The following is a 25,872-nucleotide window of genomic DNA, read 5'->3' on the forward strand; positions in this document are numbered from 1 at the left end:
TTCCTTTCTGTGCTGGTGTTTATTTCCAAGGTTTGGGTTTGATTGTCCCATGCAAAAGGAGTGAGGAATGGGAAGAATGTTGTTTATATGGAGCCCTGCCCCAAACCTGTGTGGGAGTCTGTGGACCAGGGACCACCTTGGAGAATGGCCATGACCACCCACTCATGTCCTGCTGGTTGGAGAGACTGAAGCTCCCAAATTTCTGTCCAGAGAGGACAGCTCCAAGGGGCATAATATACACAAGCACATCTCAGAAATGTCCCAATTGTTGTTCAGACATGTCTGGTGACTGGCTGGTGCTGCCTTCAATGACCAGAGACATCCTTTGACATGGCATATAAGGGAGACAAGCAGTTCATTTTGCAAATGTCTTTGAAGGATGAGCTGGGATAATGGGCCTGGTCCACACCACTTACAGTGTTATGGAAAGAAATGTGAAAAAAAATCAACTTTTCTAAAATGGAAAAGATAGTATCAGATATACAAGAAAAATGCAGGCAGGAGAAATTTGGTTTAAAAGGAAGCAAATATAGGGACTGCCTCTCAGGATGGCAATCAAGTGTTGAAGTGCAACCAGTCTTACATCACCACTGCCCCAGATACTGCAGGTAAGAGTGAAGTTGCCATTTCTGTCTTTCCTTATATCTTCCTCATGCTTCGTCTCAGAAAATGCTACAGATCTCTTAGTGCTGGCAGGTCCAGCCTTTTCCAGCTTCTGTGTTTTCAAAGGAGAGAGGATTCCTCCCTTGTGCTGTCTGAAACACTGTCAGATGCAGAAAACAGCACATGCAGTGTTCCAAAAGCTCAATTCTTAAATTACCAATCTCATAAAAGTGTCTTTTCTATCATTTATCCTTAATAAATTATTACAAAGACTTTAAATGTGAACTGCTGTGGAATTAATACATAGACCCTGAACTGTATTAAACCTTCCAGCCCTATATAATGAAAGGTGATTTTAACACTTTCAGTGCTTAGTGCTGAGGTTCTATGACAATTGCAGCACTCTACTTCGGTCTCTTTGTGCAGCTTCAGAGACAGAGGTGATTGCTTGATCACTTTGGCCTTCTGCCCCAATGATGGGCATTTTTCTTCTACAGAAAAAACCCCACCATTTTGTTGAAGGCAGTTGGAAAGGCATGTCTCAAGGAATTAGTCCTAAATCAGGACATTTGATTCTTTTCCTTCCTTTCCTCATAGCCACACTTTGAAAATCAAATTGAAGACTGCAGAGAGGCCTGTTCTACTGTGTCTTTCCAACACAACTCTTCAAAGAGATGATTGAGGGCTGACTCAGAAGAAAGCCTTCTGTCAGGGGAAGAGCACTGAGGTGAGACACCTCCCATGACCAGGCAAAGGCACAGGAATTCAACCCAACCCAGGAGTCATTAACAGCTGAAGTGGCTCAGCCCATGTTCTCCCATCACTTGAACTCTTCAAATGGAGAACTCTTTCAATCAGTCCTTGTAAGAGACGTGTTTGAGTTCATCCAGAAGTCACAACCCTTGTAGTGCTGGTCACGTAGAGGGAGGGGATGAGTCCCTCTGTGGTACAAATTCCTGGAGGCAGCTCTCCAACTTACGTTGAGCAGGAGGAAGAAGCTGATGACTGAAAGTGGAGCCTGTCAGTCTCACTCCAATATTTTCCAAGTATTTTCGCCTTGAAGTGATCCAGGCAATTGGAATTGTAGCCTTCCAGAAGCAGATTTAGTTGACAAGTTTCTGACCTCTCTTTGCAACAGTGAGATGAAGAATGCTAAGAGGTTATTTTCAGCCTTCACAAAAGAGTCTGAGTTTCCCCTTCAAAGTTGGTTTAATTTTTCAGCTATTTAATATTAGCAAATATCAGGCACAGATTTCAAGGGAGAAAAAAAATAGTATTTTGACCTCACCCAAATGCCTTTTATACTAGATTTCCTGGGGAGGTTTCTTTTGTTTGTTTGTTCCAATGTTTGTACAAACAAACAAACGCAACAAACCCTGTGAAATTTTCCATGAAATTACTTCTGCCTCTCTAGTTATAAATACAGGTTCTGAAGTGTTTGGAGATGTGATCTGTTGACTGTAAATACAAGAAGATCTGATGTAGGTACCGTTTTAAGCAAGGGGAGGTAGAAATGCATTTCTCCTTTGTGATGCTGAGCCAGGTCCTTCAAGGCAGGATATGAAGTGCAGAGGCCCATCAGTCCATTTCCACCAGGAAAACCTCAGTTCTGCTGGGAGCAGAATGGTTTCCACATTACATCTCCTCACAGGCTTTGGCACATGCCTGGCTCTGATGATCAGTCTGAGCCGCCAGCAGCAAGATCAAGCTGCAGCTAATTAAACATGTGTTGGTAGTCAGTGTCTGCATTTCTGCAGAGACTGTGAGGAGAAGAGCCAGCAGTCTCGAGTAATCTCTGAATACAAAACCCTTTGTATGTGGGGCAGAGGGTGCAGGGGGAGGCAGGGCTCTGATATTCTCTCTTAAAATCATTACTTGGCTCCATTCATATGCTTATAATTTCTTCATCCTTCTTTAGTCTGTGACTACATTTCAGATGAGCAATTAAATTAATCAGGTCTTTTCTGCATTGTCCTTTTCTAATCCATCCTCGCTGGCTCGCTGACCTTCCTCTTTGAAGCTGTTCACTGCTCACTGCCTGCTTTCCCCACCCCAGCAAGGAGCTTGTGCTGTGAAACGCTTTCATTGCTCCTGCCGGCGGTAGCAGGGAGGTGGGAATGGCTCCCTGCGAGCTCACTGGCAAGCACAGACGTGTCCAGGTTAGTTGCTGTTGCTGGAAATACAAGTAGCAGTAAATACAAGAGGAGTCTCCCGGCCGCCGGCGGCAGGTGGGAGCCAGGCCGCCTGCAGCAGAGGATACAGGCAGGTACCAGATGCTGCCAGAGGCTGGAGCTGTGGCCTCGTGCATGGCTTGGACTTCCCAGATGAAGTTTCTCAGATCAGTCCCAGGTTTGAACAGCCCTTTGGAGCAGGATCCCCGTGTGTAGGGGTGGGAGCATGCAGCTCTGCACTTCCCACCGAACAAGCAGGTACACACTGGTGGCAATCCTTCCCTGCTTCAGAAAACACAGCAGAGCTGAACTGGCAAACAACTGAGACCTAGAATAACAAACCACGAGCTGCTGGAAGGAGATGCAGGGCAGCAGTGGCCATGGAGGTTTGTTTCCTGGCAGCATGGGAGCAGCACGGTGAGTCTGAGCCTTGTCTGTGGGAGCAGGAGGCAATGGCCTTTCTTCTTACCTGTGCTGGGGCTCAGCTGCTCAGACATTTTGCTGTCTGTCTCTCCTTCACTGTTCTCCTCCCAGGATATCCTTGAGCATGCCATGTCTCCTCAAATCCACGTGCCTCAGGGACAGTCCACCTAGATCAGTAGTACAGGTAATCTAAGGAAACCCCAGGAGATCACTGCTGACTCTCACTTGAGCTGCTGCTCCATCCAGGTAGGGCAAATGGAGAGGTGATACCCTTCAGATCCACTTTTTAGAGCTATTTCTAAATTCTGCTGACTGAATTGCATAAAGTGAGGTGTCCTCGAGACATTTCAACAGCTCTTGTCAACACCGACAGCTTCACCCTGCTCTGTGTGGAAAAATGCAGTGGGTGTGCCTTGTGCTGGTGCAGAGCTCACCTGGAATAACCCCTGAGAGCTGCCTGCCTGCCCTGGAGAGGCTGTTGCCCAAGATAACCTGAGTGTATCCTCCTCTTCAGCTTTCCTCCACATTGTGCAAGTGGTATGTGAAGCTTTCCAGGTACAACTGGCATTCAGATTTCACTGATGTCATTCCCCCATCGGATCATTCCCAATGGCTTGGGCCTTTCAAGAACTTAAATTTATGGCAGCATTTAACTTAGGAGAATCAGAAGCTCCTGACAACAGGTGTGTCCTGGGCTGTTTGCCTTGGTAAAGAACTGGTGGCTCCAGCAGGCGAAAATAGCACCTATATAAAACCTGATTACACTGGTGTCCAGAAAAGAAACAATTTCTGGCATCTCAGGGCCACTGACAAAGTTTTCTGATTTTTCCCCTTTGACCAGCTACCTGATTTTTCATGATCTGAGCTACCACCAGCAGCCTGATTTTGCTAGGCTATTTCTCTCCCCCTATTTATAAGCAGGTTTCAACCCTGTAAAATGGTAAGTAAAAGACTCTTTTGTTTTTCTCCCAATCAAAAGAGACAATAAAACAGCTTTAAAAACACGAGTAAAAGGACCTTTCCACCTGCAGGGTGGCAAATGAACGATTAATGTGAGGGCTTGCAGGACATCTGTGACACTTCCAGTGCTGTGGCAAGGGAAGGGCAGGATGGCCTCACTGCTGCCAGCTCACCTCCTGCTGTGCCTGCTGGCACCTGCCTCTCTGCCAGTTACCCTAAATTGGTTTGTTTTTACTTATCTTCATAAGCGGTCCTGAAAAGTCAAAGCAGCATGGCAGAAGTGTGAATTCACAGCATAAAGCAAATAATTCTGCTGCACCTAAGAGAGCTCCAGGGAGCAGTGGGGGAATAGTTGAAAATTACTTGTTGCTATAGCACAGGGATGTTGTGTGCAAATTGGCAGAATCCCACCTGATTGCTTTGCTTAGCCTCAAATTGAAAGGCATTAAGCAAGGACATGAACTGGGGCCATCTCCCACCCCTCATGGTCAGAGAGGCTGGGGGAGCTGTGCTGAGGGGCTCCTGATCTCGGCAGCAGAGAAATGCACTTCTGCGAAAAGCTGAAGCACTCTCATTTCATTTTGGGGAGCAACAGCCTGAAGGATGAGGAGAGGGCTTGGAAAGGAGCAGGAGGGAGGGAAGGGGGCCTGTGACACTTTGCCACCTGGCATCACAGGCCAGGGTCCCTCCAGCACCTCAGCAGTGCCCAGCCTGAGAGGGGCAGGTCCCTTTTTGAGAGGAAAAGTTTCATGTTTCCACTTGGCTCTGCATTTCATAGCAGGTGCTCTGCTCCACAGAGTGGGAACTGGGCTCCAAGTTTTATTGGTGTGGACTCCAACTCCCAAATGCTATTTACAGGGAAATTGAAGACCGCCTTCAAAATTAACAATAGATGGCTATAAATCTTACTCAGTTACCTAGCAACTAACACAATAAAATCCTAAGGTTAAAAGGAGAAGGGTTATTTGGAGATACCTTGGGGAGCACATAATGGCAATTTGCATTCCTGGGTGGGAGGACAAAAAAAATTCCTGGGATGTTTACAAATGAGTATTGATTAAAGGAAAAAGGTGAAATTACTCAGTACCGTTTTAATCAAAATACCTCAGAACAGGAAAATCTGACAAAAAAAGTAGTAGTCAAATGACTGGGATAAAAAGCACTCAGAAAATGTATGGCGATCTACAGAACTTGTAGAAGGGTGTGTTAAGTTGCTAAGCACACTTTGTTGCCATTTGTGACATTTGAAGTGTGTGTTCTGCAAAGCAACCGTGTAATAAACGCTCAGAGTGAATCTGACCATTACGTGCCTGATGGAATATGCCCCAGAAAATCCTACGCAGTGCAAAAAAAATTTAAAACTGAAGTAACATAGCATGATTCATCCCGGCCTGGGTTCCTGTTATGCACAGCACAGATTGAAATTCCATATCCCCACCTCAAACTGGAGTTTATGCACAGCCTTTTCTGCCTGCAGGAATTGCAGATCTTGAAGCTGGAATGAGCTGAAACACTGAGAACTCCTAAAAGACCCTCATGGGGGCACATTTACCCAGGAAGAAGGAGGCTGGTGGAGGAAAGAAGCAGCAAATTAGATGCCTGGTCCCCAGCACACTCCTTCAGCAGCTGTGGCACTTAGTGGTTTTTATAAGCCCTCCTTTTGCTGTTTGAAAGGCTTCAGACAATAACTTCCTAATAACAGTCAGACATTTATTACCTTCAGGGTACTAGAAGGAGGCAGGATTCACGTTGAGCTGTAATTCACCTGCAGAGGCTGCTGGCAGAAGGAACCACGAGGGGACTGACCTGGTATGTAACAGCCAAATTCACCTTGACATCACAGAGGGGAGAAATGGATGGGTCCAGCATCAAAATGAGAGCTGCCTTCTGCCTCACTCCAGTGCTTTCTGTTGGTGCTACCCCTGCCTCGGTGCTGATGGTCAGGGCTGGACTGTGGGAGGCACAGGGGTGTCACAGCTGATGGAGGGATGCTGAGAGTATTTTGGAGGTGATTTCCTGACATGAGGCATGGTTTGCAGGATCGAAGAGCCAGGGGCACTTTCCTGGAAAGAATAGCAAATTTTCCTGGCTTCACACACAAACCTGTTTTGTCTGCCAGCCAACTCCCATCCAGAATTGCTGGACCAGAGCTGGAGGCAGACTTTCCATGGTCTTTGGTGGCACACGTTGTTCCCATATTTCCCATCCCCTGGTTGCAGCTACTGCTGTGGACCTGCAGCTCCTCTTGCTGGGTGGTAAGAACTGCCAGCAGGGCTTGGACACAACCACTGCTGCTATTGCAAATGCTGGTGTCCCACATGGGATGGAGGTCACCAGGAAACAGAGCCCTAATGACAGCTCTGCCTGCATCCCAGGCTGCTCTTCTGCACAGAACTATCCCTGTTCCATCTACCTTGTGACCAAAAGCAACACAGGAGCTGTATTTTTCCTTTCCCTGAGCTCTTTGATTTTCATCATAATTATTTCTGTAATGTCATGTACAACAGGGAGGAGGAAGCAAAGAGCATCCCTGTCATTTCCCTCCTCTTGGCCATCCACATCTTCAAAAGGGAAATGGGTCCAACTCACAGTGCATGAATGGAACAATTTGGGTTTTCATCTGGTTTAGTCATGAGAAGGGCTGGAAGGAGAGTCATCCTAGGCAGGTTTGATTGAAACAGAAATGGGAGGGGAAGATGACGTATGGAACAATTTAAGTGACAGCAGAAACAATAATTTGTCAGACAAACTGTCTAGCATGTATTATACATGTGTGTCTGTTTCTGAGCCTATTTGACAGCAGTATCTGACACCCTCCACCTCCGAGCTGAGTCTGCCTCCACTCAAGAGAAAGATCTCCATGTCTATAAAAATAATAATGCAAAATCCCCTTTTGAAAGCAGCTCTCATGGTAGCACAGGTAGGGCTGGAGCTGTGTTGCTCACCCCTGCCCACCCAGCCATGCCAGGATGGTGCATCATCCCCTTTGCACATGGTGAGAACAAGGGAGTGGGAGTTTATTTCCTGAGAAATCTTTACTCTTGGCAGCTTTTCTGGGGGCGGAAAGAGGAGCATTCAGGCCAATGAGATAATGTATCCCCTCCCTTTCCCAAATGTGTCCCAGAGATGGTGTTCTGGCCTCGCTGTTTCCTTATGGAGATGGAGCATCTGAGCATCCCTAAAAGTGGATGGAGTCCTCCTGAATAGCCCTTCATTTACCCTGGATATGTCAGACCAGAGAGAAATTGCTGTTCCCATGAGATATTTAGGTGACCAGGAATCCCTAAGGACTTGAATTCACTGGGGTCTGTGCTACCTGAATGTTTTTCTGGCTCTTCATGGACCTGATTTCCCCAGATCCCCCTGCAGGCACAGCAGAGCAGAGGCAGTGAGCACCCCTCACCCCTCTTATCTGCATCTTCTGCCCTCCCAGGCTGAGCCCTCATTTTCCCTCTTCTGAACATGCTGATGCAAGCCTTTGATGCTCAGAGCCTCCCCTGCCTTTTGCTTGTGCCACCCCCTGTTCCTGCAGTGTCTGCTGGCCTGAGCCTGGAGGATACAAGCATGCAGGGTGACAGGGGAGTTTTGCAGCTTCATGGACAGCTTGGGATGGAGGGAGGGGACCAGCCAGCCTTGTTTTAGGTAGCAATTTAGGACCTGCATCTTCATCAGAAGGCTGGAGCTGTGATTCAGAACAGCCACACCTCCAAGGAATTTATCCTCCAACTTTGACTTACATTTGCTGTTTTAAACTCATAGCAGATGTCCTCACCAGCCCTGTTATTGAGGGCACACAGCATCTCTTGCAACAGCAGAGCAATTAAAGAGGATTTGCAGGTCACCTTTAAAGCATTTCCCACAGCACGTTGAATCTTGTTATAAGTCCTGTATCCAATACTGCTTTTATTTCAGCAGTTTTAATTGAAGTTTTAAATAATCTGAATCTTATGCAAGACACCCAAAGTGCCGGAGATTTTCAGGCCCTGTCTTGCATGGCACCCTGAAATCCCATTGTCCTTCTGTAGAGATAACAGTAACTCAGCAGCCTGATAATGTATTCCACACTGGATAAAGGCTGCAGGTAGAGATGTTTCAGTATGAGGTCAAACCCCAGTCTGCAACCAGTTGTCTACTGTGTGATGAAATGTGTACTTGGAGAGATCGCCTCTTCCCTTGAGAGTTTATAATATATTCATGCACCACTGTATGGGTTGGAAACTGGGAGAGAAACCAAGAAGGAAAATGATGAGGAAATTTAGCAGAAGGGAGCAAAAGAGGGAAGCTTGGAGGGTTTTGGAAAGGTAAAAATAGCAACCACAGAAACACAGAGCAGGGAGCATTCAATATTTCCCCAGTACCATGAAGAAAGCCTGTGAAAAAGGAAATTTTTGCTATGATCATTTTTTTTTATGTGGAGTTTTTTTCTTGGGTTGGGTTTATTTTATTTGTTTTGTTTTTTAAGGAAGCATGGTATTTATGGCAGGAAAGAGTGAACATCTCCCCGAAACTTTTTGCCTAAGACTCTTCAAAAGGCCACCTCAACTACACAGTTCCCAGCCTCATTTCAGCCTCCCAGGGAGGAAGATACAAGAGAAGAATTAACTAAAATGAGAACTGATTGAATGAAAAAAAGACATTATCAAAGGGCTACCATTTTAACCAGCTGTGAGGCAGCAAGGCAGGGGAACAAAGAGGCAGGGAAGGAGGAGAAGGAGCTGACAGGATCTGCAAACAACCACAACCCAGGGTGAAGCTGTGAAATGCTAATGGCAAAGCTGCTCCAGCCCCACTGGGGAAGTTTCCGAGGAGCCCTGTGCTCTGTGAAGCGTTTGCTGCTCCTCCCCACGGTTCATTTTGCTCTGCCTTGCCCAGATGTGCTGTTTGATTGCGAACCCAGGGGCACGGGCTAGCTGCTGGCTGTAGGCATTGCTTTAGTGCACTGTATTTATGACAGGAGTGGGCTGATGCATGGGCAGCCCCACAGCTCCCAGCCCCACAGACCCCAGGCTACCATCCCCACGCATCCCAGGAGCACAGCACCCATCCCCACGGATCCCAGGAGCACAGCACCCAGCCCCACGGATCCCAGGATCACAGCACCCATCCCCATGGATCCCAGGATCACAGCACCCATCCCCACGGATCCCAGGATCACAGCACCCATCCCCACGGATCCCAGGATCACAGCACCCATCCCCATGGATCCCAGGATCACAGCACCCATCCCCACGGATCCCAGGATCACAGCACCCATCCCCACGGATCCCAGGATCACAGCACCCATCCCCATGGATCCCAGGATCACAGCACCCATCCCCACGAATCCCAGGAGCACAGCACCCAGCCCCATGGATCCCAGGCTATCATCCCCACGAATCCCAGGAGCACAGCACCCATCCCCACGGATCCCAGGAGCACAGCACCCAGCCCCACGGATCCCAGGAGCACAGCACCCATCCCCACGGATCCCAGGTTCCCATCCCCACGGATCCCAGGAGCACAGCACCCAACCCCACGGATCCCAGGAGCACAGCACCCATCCCCACGGATCACAGGAGCACAGCACTCAGCCCCATGGGTCCCAGGAGCACAGCACCCATCCCCACGGATCCCAGGATCACAGGTTCCCATCCCCACGGATCCCAGGAGCACAGCACCCAGCCCCACGGATCCCAGGAGCACAGTTCCCATCCCTACGGATCCCAGGCCCACAGCCCTGCTGGCCCACAAGTAGCTCTGGAGGACCGTGAGCTCCGGGGCTGTAACAGGTGCTTTGTGTCCCGCTCAAGCATCCGAGGCCGCAAATATATTTCTTGTGACAGTGTTTTTCCTGCACCCTGCTCGTGTTTGTGGGTGAAATCTCTTCCCCTCGAAGAGGGGATCAGACTCGGCAGGAGCCCCGGATGATCGCTCCCTGCCTGGCCCAGAAAAGCCCCTCTGCACAGCGCAGGTACCCCCGGCCCTGCCGAGCCGCACTCTGCCCTTCGGGAGGTCAGCTCCGCTGTCACCACCCGGGCTCCGGAGCGGAACGAGGACACTGCGCTGCCCCTGCAGGGCCCGGTGCTCCCGGGGGCGGCGGGGCACAGCCAGCGCCGGGCAGGGCCGCGGCGGAGCGGGGCCGGCGGGGCCGGGGGAGCCGGGGCGGTGCCTGGGGCCGAGGGGCGGGAGCGGGGCGGGAGCGCGGGCGAGGGGCGGGACGGGCCCGGACGGGGCGGCCGCTGCTGCCGCGCACTCGGGCTGGGCTGCGCCGGGCTCCGCGCCGGGAGCGCTGCCATGTTCGGCCGCGGCTCCCGCAAGCGGCTCTCCAGCCGCTCGGTGAGTGCCGGGGGTCTCTCGCCCCTCGCCCCTTGTTCCCCGCCCCGCTCCAACCTGTGGCTCCGTCCCGCCGCACTCCCCGGCCCCGCCGGGTCCCCGCCGCCCCCGTGTGCCTCTTGCTTGGGGTGCGCCCCGCTCCAGCCCTTCCGCTGCCCTCTCCCAGCCGTGCGGGTGCCTTTCCCCCGGGCGTGTCCCCTTCCTGATCCCCCGGTGTCTGTCCCCGTCCCCCTGGTCCCGCAGCCGGCGCTGACTCTGCCGTTCCTTGCAGCTGACGGCGTCGGGGGAGCCGGAGCGGGGCCAGCCCTGCAACACCTGCGGGGACCAGTGCCCCGGCTTCGCCCTGCACAAGTGGAGGTAAGGCCCGCAGAGACCCCCGCTCGCCGCCCCGGTCCCCCCGCGCTGGCTCCCATCGTGGCTCTCCCTTGGCGGGGTTTGCGGCGCCCTCCCGGCTCCGTGCGCATCCGGGGCGCAGGTGTGGCTGCTTGGGGGTGCCTGTGCCAGCCCGAAGCGCGGAGCCCGCCCGCGGGGGCGTTCTGGGGACACGGGGGCGTTCTGGGGACACGGGGGACCAGCCCCGCACAGGGGCCGCCGCCGGTGCGGGGCTGGGCAGGATCCAGGTGCGGGACTGGGGTAACTGGTTTGGTAATTACCGACTCGCAGCCTCCCCGCTGCGGTCAGGAGCTCGTCCTGCTGCTCCGGGTCATGCCGGGGGCTGAAGCCGCCCTCACCTGTCAGAGACAGCCTGGGAGGGGTGGGGTGGGAAGGGAAGGGAAAAATGGGGCTGAAGGGGTTCTGGCGGTCTGCACCAAACCGCTGCGTGAAACTCCTGCCTCCCCTGTGACTGCATTTATCCCGTCCGTGATGCCAAGCTGAGATTTAGCTGTTGAAATGGATGGGGGTGTGGAGGAATGAGCAAGTATTTTTGGCTGTTTCTGTTGTGTCTCTTTACAAACCTGCCAATGCCGGTGCGGGCTAAGCACTGCAAGCCCCGGCCTTCTCCGGGGTCAGCGCCTTTTCCCCTCCCCGTGTTCTGCTGCCTCGAAATGAGCTCCTGCTGATGGGCGATCTGGGACTTGGTGATATTAAATCTGGGCTGTGGGCTCTGGGAGCTCTACACACTCTTAGTAGGCCAGGGAGCCCTTGGCGACCTTTTCACCTTTTTTTTCAGGATATACCCTTTTCTTCAGCATCTGCCATGCTTGGCGTTCCTCCCAGCCTCTGCCCTACTTCTCAGAGCTGTGTGTCACCAGATTAAAGCTTGGATTCGGAGCGAGGAGGGGGGTTGATATATTCCTGTTGAGTTGTACCTTAATGTTTAGAAATCATTGCATTTGCAAATCATCGTTCCCTTTGGCATTTGCCCCAGGGTGTGGTGGGAGGGGTTCCGTGGGCTGAAGTCTGCCCTGAGGGATGCACAGCGGCAGGTGGGGCTGTCCCCCGGGGCTCCTCTTGGCTGTCCCCCGGGGGCTCCCCTTGGCCGTCCCCGAGGGCTCCGTGTGTCACTGCAGAGCCGCTTTGTAATTATTAAAAGTGTCAAGGAGAACTTTTGAATGCAGGATAAGAAGAAAAGCTGTGGTCACCCACAGTTTTCCTCCCCTGCTCCGAGGACTCGTGGGGTGATGTGCTCCACATTTTGTTGTGTCAGAGGGTACAACTGTACAGCAGCTTTTGAAGAATTAAGTGAATTTTGATAGCATCCCACCAGAGGCCAAATGGCCCAGCAGAAGGGGCACACAGGTACCTGGGGAGTGTCAGGTGAGAGGGATGTTTCAGCTCTTTGCAGATTGTGCCCTCTGCGTTGACACTCTGTGCCTCTAGGCCAGATCCTGCCAAACCCCATGTGCAGCCTGCCAGGACTACCCATAACCATCTCCTTTTCTGAGGAACCCCAGACGTGGGAGAGGATTTTTGCTAAAACAGTGTGGATTTTTCCAGCAGCTTTCTCTCAGGAAAGAAGTGGTTATGTGTCTCAGGGCAGGGGAAGGATGGAGACCCTATTGGGTGTGGTGGGGTCAGTCTCCTCACTGCAGCCTGTGTGTTCCAGGTTTGCATCCCACTGAGCAGACCTTACACCAGGCTTCCTTACACCAGGCTTCCTTACACCAGGCTTCCTTACACCAGGCTTCCTTACACCAGGCTTCCTTACACCAGCACTCCATGAGCTGAGAGCCCTCCTGCAGACATTCCTGTTGAATTGCCTCGATGTGAGAGTAATTACGCAATTAAACCAAATAAAGGCAGCCCATTTGCCAGAACACAATAGAGAGGAAATGTGTTCATTTTTTACTAGCCAGTGGTCTATTAATGGCAGGAATAGGTAAGCAGGCAAATTATTCACAGTAGTTTGTAGGCTGAAAACATGCTGAGGAGCCTGTGCCCTCTGTGCCTGCACTCAGGGCTGCTCACCTGAATGTGCACAATGAGATTGAGAGAAAACATGGGTTTGCAAGGAGATCCTCAAATTAGGGGTATAAATCCAGATCAATTGACCACAGAGATTTATAAGGCTTTTTTATAATCTTTTGACAGCAGAGTTTTGCTGATAAATGTAAATGGGATGTTTTTGCTTCAGAGATGCAGAATGGTGATAACACTTCAGGGAGACAGAATTTATGAACTTGCAGACACTGAAACCATTGCTGAGAAAGGCATTGGCTATACCTAATTATGCTGGACTGTGTATTTTCTACTTACCTGTGATTTTAGGTGTGATCTGTGCAGGTACTCCCTCAAGCAGGCAGATTGCTTTGTTAGACTATGAAGATTTCTATGCTTGTTTGTTGCCTTAAAAGCCACTTTTCTCAGAGATGGCTCTGAGTGTTTGTGGAATTTATCATTCCTGGGAGCACAAGCATGTTTCCTGAGACAGGGAGACCTCTTGAAAATAAATTATATTCTGCAGAACTGTTTTCAGAATAAACCTAGTGTCTGTACTGCAGGTGATGTGCAAAAAGAAGATGAAGGGGGAATGTTAAATAATTAAATAATGTCCTTGGTTTTTGAAGTTTGTTTTTGAATCTTCATAATTTTGCTCTGAAATTATAATCCCACATTCAAGGTAGTGGGTGAATTATCCTGTAGCAGTGTCAGAATATGTAATGCTAATCTGGTGGAAGCAAGGAATTGAAAACACCTCAGTTAAACTAGAGCCTACACCTCACTCCCTCAAAGCTCTCTCCTGCACACCACAGATCTCTGCCTCTTGTTGTAAGGCAGAAATTCAATTTTTAGTTTTACATCATTTAGCCCCAAAGAGGAAAAAATAAGTGGTTTGTCTGAGAAGGCTGAAGATTGAATTCCACCCTCCTTGGGCACGAAGTCCATGAGGACACAGCTATCAAACTATAACCAGTAAAACCCTGAATTTCTCATGGCCTGAGCAGAAAAATGACTCCTTCCTCTCCTCTCACTGCTTTCTGCTGTGGTGGGTTGTCAGCAAAGTGCAAAAAGACTGAGTTCATCTGTGTGGGCTCCAGTCAGGAAGATGGAAATGCCGTAACCAAATCCTCATTAATAAAGGTGGCTTTGTGTGGAAAAGGGGAAATCAAATTCAATAAAAATTGAACTCCTTAGGAGCCCGGTTGCTGTTTTCTAATCAGATCTGCATTACATTAAACTGTGTGCCATTCAGCTTGTTAACAAGCTTTGGCATTAAATAAAGCTGTCACTGGAGTTTGGTGAATGAATAGCCATTAGGAGTGTCTTTTGCATAATGTCTTGCAGAGAAAAGCCTTCGAGGGAGGTGGTCCAGGAGCAGGGAAGGGAATTTATAACCTAGTACCGGTGCAATTAGTGTGAATATGCAAACCTTAAAGGTGACAAATGGTTGGCTTTTGCTGCTGTTAAGCTCACTGTGAAGAGCTAATTTCGGATTTACTCTGGGTGAAATGAAATTGCAGCCTTAGTGCCGCAGTTAAAATAGCGGATCCTTCGTGTTGGAGATTGACATGTGTTTAAAACACGGAGCCGTGGTTTGTTTGCTCCTGGAGAAAGCCTTGCAAAATACTCTTGCAGTTCAACAGACCTTGCTTTTCCCTGCTCTCTGCCTTCTCCAAACCCCGCCAGCTGAAAACATAGATGCAGGACATCCAGATCTCAGGATGGTATTTGAGCTTTGGTGTGACGAAGGGAGGATGCACCACCTGGTTTGCAAAGCCTGCAGAGGCAGTGGCATACGGCTGGTTTCTGAGGGAAGGAATTTGGATGCTGTGACAGAGAAGACAATTTTAAAAATAGAGTCTGAAAACCTTTGGAGAAGTCTTTGTTGCCATAGTTATTCTTCTGGTTTGCAGAAGCATTTGAAAAGCAGTAATAAACATGACATAAAGACAAAGACTGGTTTGCCAAGGTTTTAGTTTCAGTGTGAGATTGTTTTACATCTTTTCTTGGAGCATCTTCTTCCTTGCACACATCATGCAGTCTTTGTCCCTTGGAATCACATTTTGCCAGGGAAGAGATCTGCTTCTCTTCATGCATTGCTATCACATATCGTGCTCTTAATATCAGTGGTGTGTGTTTGTACAGCACACAGTGCTTGGCCCTTGCCTTCCAGGGCAAATTTATGTGACCTGATGTGATATTCAGTAATGTTCCATATTGACAAATTTTGCTGCATACAGTTGTTTTGAGCATTATTTATTTCCATAACTCAGCATCTTGCTATAATCTACTGCAGTCAGTCCCACTGAAGTCTGATCTCATCTGGCCGTGTTGGATCAGGGAGCGTCTGCAAAGACAAACTTCTCATCTTCTCAGGAGAGATCTGCCTGGAGATCTCAGGTGATCAGCCCAAAGGGTTGTGATTGACCACGGGATCACAAAAACCCATGGACAAGGGAAAGAGACATGTGTCGTGAGACAGTAACCCGAAATGAGGGGCTGGACCAGGAGCCCTGTGGTGTTTGATGTTGTTGGGTGATGCTGCACAAGTCTCTTTGCAACTCCCTTCTCTGCCTTGTTGACTGTGGGCAGGGAGTTGCTGGTGGCAGTGCAGGTTTGTTTTGTTTGTGTGTTTGTTCAGTGCCCAGTGCTCTGGAGATTGCTGTGCACAGCAATGAGGAATTCTGTGTGCTTGCAGCCTTTGCCTGCGTTCCCACTGCTCTGATCCTGCCCGTGGGAGTTACACCACTGCAGGCTCCTGTATACACCCCTTTGGGTCTCCAGTTTGATGCCTGGTTCCTCATCCAGAGAGCAGAAACAATAATATTTGTAACTCAGCACATGAACGAATAACACCGAATTCTGAAGCATTTGTTTCTACTTCCAAAAAAAAAAAAAAAAAAGTACAGATTATTGCTTCCATATGTTTTCAGCATTTTTCATAGGTTATGTCTCTTGCACACATACACTCCCAGCTTTTCCCTGGCATGAATAACAGGCTTTGTGCCTCTCCTCTTTAGGATTCAGATATTCTGTGCTTCCTTGCATGTTTATTTGAAAGGATTTGGAGATGGGAGAATAGCAATACCTTATCTTGAATAGGCTGATGATCCTATCACTGCTATGGTGAATTGTGCTGGCCTGGAAGGTTTTAGAAAATTCATCATTTTGCAGTTGGGAACCTGCTGAAATGGGCAAAATTCAGCCAGTGCTGGTCTAGCCCAGAGCAGATCCATCACAGTGCTCCTGAGCTGAGTCCCTAAGGGACTGCTAAGGGTGCTGCTATCCCTAAGGGACCTGTGCCCGTCCCTAGGGGTGGGCACGAGTCCTCTGCTTCCCAAAGACACTGTCACCCTGGCAGAGGGGATGAAAAAAAAATAAATCAAAGTTTAGTTTTGTTTGCTGATTTTAAAGCCTTTCACAAAGTGGCTGGCATCATTGGCTTGTTTTTATTTATTTTTGTGTGCTTATCTGATCACAGGTTCCGAAAGGAGAAGCCGTGCCCTGGTTCAGTGGCAGACAGTGCCCTTCAGGCCCTGTGCCCAGGGGGTTTGGTGGGGGTGGCTGCTGTGTGTCCTGGATGGAGCTCAGCTCAGGGGATGCTGCAGTGTGCACTTGGCTTGGCATCAATGGCTTCAGCTGTCCTATTTTCTTACACCTGAGAGATTAAACACTTGTGTAAGTGCTTGGAAAATCAGGTCTAGTTTTTTGGGGAGGACTTTTTACCCCCATGGTAGTAGGGAGAGCAGAGGTAATGAGTCGTGGCTCATGCTGCTCCCACTGTTCCAAACAGCAGCTCTACCCAGGGGCAGCTGGGCCATTGGATTGGGGGTTTGGATGGATTGTGGTGTAGGTATCAGCTTTGTCCTGCCTTTGTCCTGCCCTGGGACAATTTTTGTCCTAAATGTTGAGTGCACGTTTGCATTTAAGGAACTCCCAACCATTTTTTCTGATTTGTGGGTTTCATTTCTTTGTGCCCTGCTGCTGAAACAGCACTTGAAACAGCCCTTAAAACAGCCAAGACTGATAAGGTATCCTGTTTGTGTTGGCTGGGAGACACAGTATCCACATTACCAGAGCATTACAGTGTCAGAGGCAGTGTTGTCCCTGGCAAGGAGCCTAAAATAAATTCTTTAATTTTTTGTATGCGATGTACAAAAGAGCAGGTGAGGTATGTACTTGTTTCCGGGCAAGCCCAGGGAGCCTGTCTGAAGTCCTTTACAAACCACTCAGGATTGTATTGCAAGAACTCAAAGGAGTTTGGACACTTGTTGATTGAATTTCAGCTGAGCACAGAGCCCTGCTCTGCAGCTGCTCTAACTGGAGCTGCTCTGCCCAGCCCTGTTGCCACTGAGCTGCCAGCAAAAACCAGAAAAGCAGAATTTCTCCTAGGGAACAGGCAGTATGGCTAGATTTTCTGTCTGTTTTGAAGTGGCCTTGTGCGATTCTATTTTTATGAATGGTGTGAAAAACCCCTTATAAGCTGTTGCAGCATTTGGGCTGATTTTGTGGGGTTATTCTGTTTATGGTGTGATTACGCTGATGATGGATAGCTGTCTGCAGAGCAGACACACTGAATTCTGAATTTGTGTGATATTTTACTTCTAAGCAAATAATTTTAAAATTTGGTCTTTGTTTTGTTTGTTTGTTTTGTTTCAGGTTTTTTTGTTTGTTTTTCGTTTTGGGGAATTTTACGCTATTTTTTTTAATTTGGAAAATGACTACAACTGTTTTTTGGTATGCAAAGAATAGAATGTTACCTGCCTGGTGTGACTGAGTGGGGTTTGCCATCCCGAAGGCAGAATTTGGCTGGTGAGCGCTCTCGTGGTGCCTCAGCCACGGGGCTGCGCTGCTGGCCCTGACAAAGCACAGTTCCCTCCTGGAGCCTTTCGAGATGGATTTCCCTGAGAGAGACCCACAAAACTTGGAGCAGGATGGATTTTCCTGTACTGGGATCTAGAAGCAGAGAGATGCTGGAGTCACGGATTTGGGAGCTGTATATGCTGTGATTTAGTGGGACATGCTGAACTGATTTAACAGCTAAGCGCTGCTGGATGTGTGAGCTCCTGTGCACCCACCCAAGCCCAGGGAAATGGGTTAAATTCACTTGTTGAAGCCTCTTCTGAGCTGATGAGAGGGAGGAGGTGGGAGATGAGGAGTTACCCTATGACATGCCAAGCTGAGCTGCTATCCCTGCTGTTGGCATCCTCCTCCCTCCCTGCATTTCCAGCCCTGCCGGCGCTCCTGGCCGGCCGCAGAAGGAGCGCACGGATCCGCGCTCCCCGCGGGACGTGGCCACTGGAACCTGGCCGTGCTGTGCTGTGTGTGTTAGGCAGGCAGGACAACTGCTGCCCTCATAGAGGGTTTGCAACAGGCCTTTGTCACCAGCGTGGGGTGGCATGAAAGGAAAAGCTGCCAGGCTTTGGTGGGATCAAGGCTGGAACCCGGGATCGCCGCTGGAGAGGCCGGGCGCAGCTATTTGGCTGACACCCACTGAGCGCTGCCCTCTTTGTTGCTCTCGACTGTAGAGAGTCTTTTCAGTGTTTTCAAGAGTTTTCCTTTGGTTTTGTTCTTTTTCTGTTTGCCTTTAAAAAGTCAGTCTGCAGTCTTTTAGACTTTTTCAAAGACATTCTCCCCCCACCTCAGTAATCCATCCTTATTACGCCAGTGAGTCACTCTTCAAATAATGAATCGCGTTTTCATTGTCTGGCTTGTAAGTCTATCACGGAGTTTAAGGATGGCTGATAGTATCGGCTGAGACCTTTGGCAGCTGGCTTTGCAATTTGTGGTGCTCGTTTGGGTATTTGTTTTTTTCTCCAGTGAATAATCTCCCAGCCGTGGTGGTGGAAAGCCGGACTCTTCCTGCGCTCGGAGCATCTCTGCGGTCACTATCTAATGTTGGAGGAATTTGTAACATTAGCAGAATTGTCTGATGCGAGGAAAACTAATTTCAGGGTAAACCTCATGAGCATGGCTGTAAAGAACGTTTTTCTTGTGCTTGCAGACCCCAGACATGCATCAGTGCAGCTCTGATGGTCGGAACCTTTCTCAGTTCCCTGGTGCTTGGGCCCAGAGGTGTACAAAAAAGTCAGGGTGCTCCTCTCTGCTGCTGGAGAGGCTGTTTATTCCCACGCGTGGCTCTGCTCTTCACAGGACCCTGATACCAGAGCTTATCACTTGGAGAGCTCAGTGTGACAATTATTATTCTCACTACGGAGGGAGAGACTTTGTACTCAGCCGTTGCAGCAAATATTTCACCCGCTATCCATCGCCCTTGTGTGGATGCTGCTGCTGCAGTGATAAAAAACATAATGGCTGCTCTTGCTGATAAGAGGAGTATATAAGTATAATTATTGAAATCCCTATGCAGAGCTCTGTGGATGGATGGAGAGCCCCTCTCGCTGAGAGGGGTTTGTGTTCCTCTGGAGCCTGTTGGGGAGAGCACGAGCCTGCAGCTCCTGGCAGCTGAAGTGGGAGCTGCTTGGACACAGCTGGGAGCAATTAGTAGGGGATGTCTTTTCCCCTCCCTCCACTTTCTTTCCTCCTCTTCTCTTTGAAACCAAGTCACAGGCTCCGGGGAGTCCAGAGGAAAGCTCAGGCAGTTCAGGTTTGAGATGCTCCTGGACCAGCTCGAAGGTGGCTGCTGCTCAGTGCGTTCGCATTCCAGCAGCAGAGTGAAGGTCTAAGGATCCCACCCAACCTCGCAGGAAGCATACTGCAGCCAAGGAGCCAGAGATTATTTAGATCAAGCCAACAAAAAAAAAATTTCCATGGCAGCAGTAACCATAGGAAACCTCCTCAGCATGTCTTGGGTGGCTCCTGTTTCCCTGCCTTCATCTGTTTGCTTTGCAAGCGGAGCAGTGGTTGCAAGTGCCCCAATGTCACCAGGAGTGGCCCATGAGTCCTGCTGTCCCCAGGGGCTTGGCAGCCACACTGGGGATTGTGTCACTGCTCCTTGTTTTCTCTTTTGCTCTAGTTGGTAAAAAGATGCTTTGAGAGGCTTCTTTAGATGCCATAAAGTCTCAAAGCCACCTCTTTACCTGGTGTCAGCTCACAAATGTGTGTTTGATCCTTAAATACCCAAGGCATAAAAGCGAATTGTCTCACAGGGTCCAATTCTTCTTCTTTTCTATAGCGTCTTAGAAAGATGCTTTTATATTCCCTCTGGCTCAGCTAGTGATGCTTGGCCTTCAACCAAGACAGGGAATCTAGGACAAGAATCCCTGAGAAGAGCAAGATGAGAAGTTATAAAAAACTACAGCGTTTTGTTGGCAGAAAAAAAAAATTGCTGGTAAAAGATTTTGTTTAAAAAAATAATCTGGAATATTTTTGATCATCTTCATGTGGACACATTTACAGGAGGGTGTAAGAGGAGGCTTGTTTCCCTGGGTAGTGCCTCCTCTAGGAAATCCAAGCTGTGAAGTGAATACAAATGCTGGAAATGGAGAGGTTTTGCAGTGAGTCACTGGCAGGGGAGAGGAACCAGTTGTTCTGGTGTGACTGTGCTGGTCCACAGCCAGCTCTCTGACCTGACGGGGACAGGGTGGCTGTGTGGAAGCACCTGGGGGCTTGGGCATCTCAAGCCAGCACCCAAGGGTGCTTGGACCCCCCCGTCCCCCTCCCACCCTCCAAGGGCAGTGTGGAGGTGTCCTCATGGAGGGAGCTCTGCTGAGCAGATGGGCCCTGCTTTGCAGAGCTGAGGTATTGCACAGAGACAGGTTAAAAAAAGATGTCTCCTCCTGTGGGAGCATGAGACAGAGAGGGATAAAATACATCGTGGTGCCAGTAACTGGGATTTTGATGCTCGTGTAGCAGACAGTGCTGCTCCAACCTCTCCAGGCTGTTGGGTGCTTGGAACAGCAGATTTTGCTCTGTAGAGAAAGACCTGGCTGCTCTTTGACCCATCTGCCTTGGGTGGAGGTGGAGCCCTGTGCTAAACTCAGTGTCCCCTATCTTGCCCTGACTCTTAGCAGATGATTTAATCTCTGTTTTTGCAAAACCCCAACTCTATCAAAGTCAGACTTTTGCTTGAAATTACACACTTGAAGAAGTAGCAGCAGGATGGAGACAAGGTTCCCTTTCTCTTCTCACCTGTCAAACAGTGGGAGCACTCATCACAGTGCTGTGGCTGGGCCATATTATCTGTGTTTGGTGCCATAAAGGCCACACGTCTAAAGTGCAGCCCCTTTAAATGTCAGAGATGAGAAGAACTGGGATGTGAGAAGACAATAAAAGTTAATATTCCAAAGTCAGGTTTGTGCAGCATAGCTTGGATTTTTAATATCAAGTGCATAATTTATTACAAGGTGTAGCAGCTTGAAATACATATATTTGAATATGTTTTAATATTATCTTTCCTTCCAGCAGCAGGAACTATGCTGCTTTACAATAGAAAAATGATTTCACATTGCCACGTGACGGTTTCAGCTTGTACCTCTAATAGATGTGCGATTTGCTGAAGTGTGAAGGCTATCTGATAAATGCCTGAATAATACAGCTATATTGTTTGTTCTGATCTCCCTTTGTCATTTTCAAGTGTATAAATAAAACATTTTCACATTGGACCCCGTGCAGTTGCAGCCCAGATTTATTTACTTTCTGCTGATGTAACTTGGAAGAGACATGAATCTTTCAGTCTGACAGGAGGAATCTGGTGGCATCATTATTGCACATTGCGCTTGAAATGATCAAATGTAATGTTAATAAATATTTTCCTAAGAAAAGTTACAAGTATTTAAGGAATATTTTTAAACAAAGAAGCATTTGTCTCATGTACAGCAGAGGGCACTCGGCATCACTGCTGTGCTACTCGGCTGCTGCTCCAGCTGCCTGAAGGGGAAAAAAGATCCCTGTGCTTAAATTATAGTTTGCAGAAATGAAATACTCTGTGTGTGTGTTTGCTTACACAGGGGTGTGAGTGTGTACATAAAAAGACACAGGGTGGTGTATATATAAAAATAATCCCAGCACATAATGTAAAACTTAAATATTCGTAGTGGTTGCTGAAGTTAGGTGAAGCACATGTTGTGTTGATTAATGCTCTGCCTGCTGTTATGCTGAGCTTCAGAGGGGACTGAAGTGTGCTGAGAGGAGAAAATAAAGAGGCCCTGGCTGGTGGAGGGTTGCAATCTTCATCTTCTTGAAGGCACAGGGTGTGGTGACAGCCTAGGATGCTGGGAACTACCCGAGCAAAGGAAAGGTCTTGAAAGATGGATAATATTGGAGAATTAAGAGTCTTTCTGTCTAGAAGAGCAGCAGATCTGGAGGCTTCGGGGTTCTGTGCTGGAGTTTGCAGTGCTGAGATCTCGTTCCCAGAAGCACCAAATCTTGTGGAGTTGCGAGGCTCTTGTGAAAGTCCCTGAGATTGTTCTTATCCTCACTGTAGAAGTTATCTGTGTAAGGAAATGTAAAATACTGAGGTTTGTGCCTGGAGCAGGAGGCAGCATTAGCCCCAAGGATGCTGTGGGAGGGCTGGATGCTGGCTGGACCATTGTTAGTTGGGAGATGGGGCACCTGCTTGCTAGGGGAGGGACCCCATCCTGGAGGTACAGAGGTGTGTGCTTCATTGTCCAGAGATGATCACAGAGACTGGGACCACCTTATCTTCTGTAATCAGTTTTTTCCAACAAAAATGGACATTTTTGATTTTTGTTTCCCTTTAGCTAATTGCTCAGACACTGCCAAGGCGTGTTTCTGTTTTACCTCTTAGAGCACCTTGTGTTTTTCTTTTAGGAGGGAGTAAAGAACTCCAAAGCAAAGTCCTTGATCACCTTTTGGCTGCATTGTAGTGCTGTTAGGGTATTCTGGGCAGCTGGATTTTGTGCCCTGCTTTGGATGACATGTTTCATGGTGAAACCAGACGATGCCATGATGAATTTTCAGATTTTAGTAATTAATTCAAGAGGAATTCAGATTTCCTCCCATCTCCCCCAGTGAGCTGCTTGCATTGGGCTTAATCTAAATCTCTCAAAGCAGGGCTCCTGCAAGAGGCTGGAAGTGTCAACGCTGTTGTATAAAATATGGGTCTGGTAACAAGAATGAGAGGGCATGTGGTTCAAGATAACCAGTTTATGCAAAATACACAGCTGGGTGGATTTTGCTGCAGAGTATCTGTGGAGCGTAATGATCAGAGAGACACGGAAATGCCGGAGGGGCTTTATAATCATGGGTGCTAATTATGATGAGATGGATTTGGGTGGTAGGGAGTAATCCAAGATTACAATAGTAAGGTTTTTTCTGAAGTAGCTCCTGCTATTTGGGAGGGCAGCAGAGCTCCTTGTTACACGGCTTAGCACAGCCTCTCCGCGGGATTGTCGCACGCAGCGCTCGCCCTTGGCTGGTTATTTCACAGGGGCTTGGTACAGCTCAGACATGACACACGTAAGTGATTTCAAGGATACAGGCTGGCCCACGTGCTGCAGAGCATCCTCTCACTAGGATAAAGATGCTGTCATATCATTGTGCCTGGATAATTACTCTTCTGGAGGTGTCACTGGAGCCGGGCTCTGGGGTTGGGGTGTTTTGTCCCATTATTTCTGGATTGTGTGGTTTTGGGGCTGTGAGAGCCACATGGTGCTGCCACCACCAGTTGGATGCTCCTGCCTCTGCTGGTGGGCTGGGAAGTACTGGGAGAAGGCTACTGGGAATAAACTGTTGCAGCTTAGGGATTGGGACCAAAAGCAAATTGCACAGCCTGGAGCACAGGACCCTGGTTCTGCCCTGCTGGCTACAGGTTTTTGGGCAGGAGCACATGTTCAGGCATGTATCTGCCCCTGCTGCTTGACTTTTCCTTTCTTGTAAGGCTTTGCTGGTCTTTTTTCAGTGTTGGCCATGCCACAAAGCACTGGACTTAGCACACACAGTGCCCCAGGTACCCGTCTCCTTGGGAAACAGTGGTTGTGAAATGTTTTGTTCTTAACAGAGATGTGGCAGTGCAGAGCTTGAAAAGCTGCACTTGTGAATTGTCCAGCCTTGTGCTAGAGACCAGCAAGCCCTAGGAGTCACCTTAGCCAGTGTCAATAGAAATTAAACTATTTAAATACACAGTTAAAATATGTTGTTGTGTTAGCATGTGGACCTCCATGCAAGCTTGCTCTTTAACTAGATCAATTAAAGGACCCCCATGGAAGAGATGTTGGAGGCTGGTTAAAAAAAAAATCCCAGTCTTAACTGCTTGTTTGCTGCTGAGTGGATTTTGGTCTGAAGTGAAAGGCATAAAGGCACCTGGGTTTGGGGGATTGCCTCTACTTTGGGACTCCAAAACCTTGTAGGCAGTGAGAAGAAATGGGTTAAAAAGGTGCTGCATGCTTCCTTTCAGGGGCTGAAATCCAGCTGCCCTGTGTGCTGGCACACAGTGCCTGAGCCCTGGTAGCAGGGAGAGTTGTTAGCAATGGCTAGCACATCGTTGTGGTTCAGCTCCACCATCTCCCTTGGCTTCTCCAGATGATCCAGGAGCTTGAGTAGTTCATAAAAGGGGTGAGTAGCCAAATGGACCAATAAACGGAGTTTGTGGAAAGGCCCAATATATTTTATGAAGAAAGAAATGGATCCTCTAATGTGAGGGTTGTGTCTTGTAAAATTTTGCAGGGCTGCAAGTGCTGTTTAACACTGGCTTCCTGCTCCAGCTGCTCCTTGGAGCTCATGCAGCAACTGCTGGAACTTTCCTTTTGACCTGAACTCTTCCAAGCTTGGAGTGAAATCCTGACCTCGGGGAAGTCATGTCATGAATTTCCCAGGGACCAAGAAAGTGGCCATCAGTGTGAGACCTGTGATAACCGTCTTCGAATAAAATTAGTCTGGCCTTTGTGGGATATTTTAGGCCAAGTGAAACACAGCTTTACATCTTCTTAATGCTCTTTGATGGCAACAGCAGCAGCTGGAAGGCCGAAATTTGGCCTGGCCATGGCTATTGCTGGGAAATGCCTTTGTGTGATCCAGGAAAAGTGAAGCTGTTTGGATGAGTGAGTTTGCAGAGTGGGAGGCTCTGTGCACACACAGTGCTTCCAACAATGGTGTAACCCAAGGAGTGGAATTTCAGCCCAGCACAGAGGGCACACACAAAGGTGATCAATGATTTAAATCCTACCTTCCCCAAGCTGTTTAAAGGATTTGAAGCTGGCTGTGGCAGAGGGAGCTGGGGTGCCCTGCCGGCTCAGGTGGCACCATCTGTAGCTGCAGAGATCTCATCTCACCATGCCACCCTGAATCCTGTAGGATAGGAAGGCAGCAAATGAGGCACAGCATCACTGTGTGTGTCATTGAAAGGATGGGCAGAGAGCTGCAGGAGAGCAGAAAACGGGGATCTTGCTACTGATTCATTGTTTTCTATGTCTGCACAGGAGTGTCAGCAGCTTCAGCCTTGATGCTGGCCAAGCTGTGAGATTTTCAGCTAAACCTTTTTTAGTATTCTCCTTATGTAGTCTGAATTTATTCTGATGGATTGCAGTGATGTGGTGGTGTCCAAGCCAGGCTTGAGTTTCTTAACTGATAAAAATTTGGTATCATTCTTCTATCTTGGCCCCAAAGAGCAAAGCTGCAGAGCTCAGCTAATCTTACAAGATTCCCTGTCTTTTTGATCTGACAGCTTCTGAGAATGGTTTCTGCTGCACCCAGACTTTAAAATAGGACAAATTCCCAGTTTCCAACCTGCAAATTCCCAATTTCCAACCTTCAATTAAAATTTGGCTTCTAGATCAATGTGTTTGGTCCTAAAGCCTGAGCAGAGACAAAATTTGGGTTGTGTCCCTCTGCAAAATGACCACGGAGATGATGCATGCAGGTGTGTGACCTTTCACTGAGCTGGGGATGGGGTGACCCCAACTGCAACCTAAGAGTCCAGATCTTAAGGAAATGGCATTAGATTTCCCAGTCACTGGAAGTCTTTACAGTTGAGGGAGGATTACCTTTGGAGATGGTTTCATCATTCCTAGTTCTGGAGAACTGGCTTTGCTGACTGGGAATCTTCACTGGGAATGTTCAGCTCTCCTTCAGCTTCATGGGAACACAATGATGTCTTCTCTTG

General features: G+C 48.7%; 1 protein-coding gene across 1 annotated transcript in view; it reads left to right on the forward strand.

Moving 5' to 3' along the window:
• Window positions 1-10,313: 10,313 nt before the first annotated feature.
• PRICKLE2 (prickle planar cell polarity protein 2) overlaps window positions 10,314-25,872 on the forward strand; it is a 105,256-nt gene continuing 89,697 nt past the window's right edge. The window contains exons 1-2 of the mRNA XM_063411294.1: window positions 10,314-10,472; window positions 10,741-10,826. Of these exons, the coding sequence (XP_063267364.1) occupies window positions 10,431-10,472; window positions 10,741-10,826 (128 nt within the window). The 5' untranslated portion in view covers window positions 10,314-10,430. The remainder of the gene's footprint in view (window positions 10,473-10,740; window positions 10,827-25,872) is intronic.

The sequence above is a fragment of the Prinia subflava genome, chromosome 14 (assembly GCF_021018805.1).
Source record: "Prinia subflava isolate CZ2003 ecotype Zambia chromosome 14, Cam_Psub_1.2, whole genome shotgun sequence".
Taxonomy (NCBI): Eukaryota; Metazoa; Chordata; class Aves; order Passeriformes; family Cisticolidae; genus Prinia; species Prinia subflava.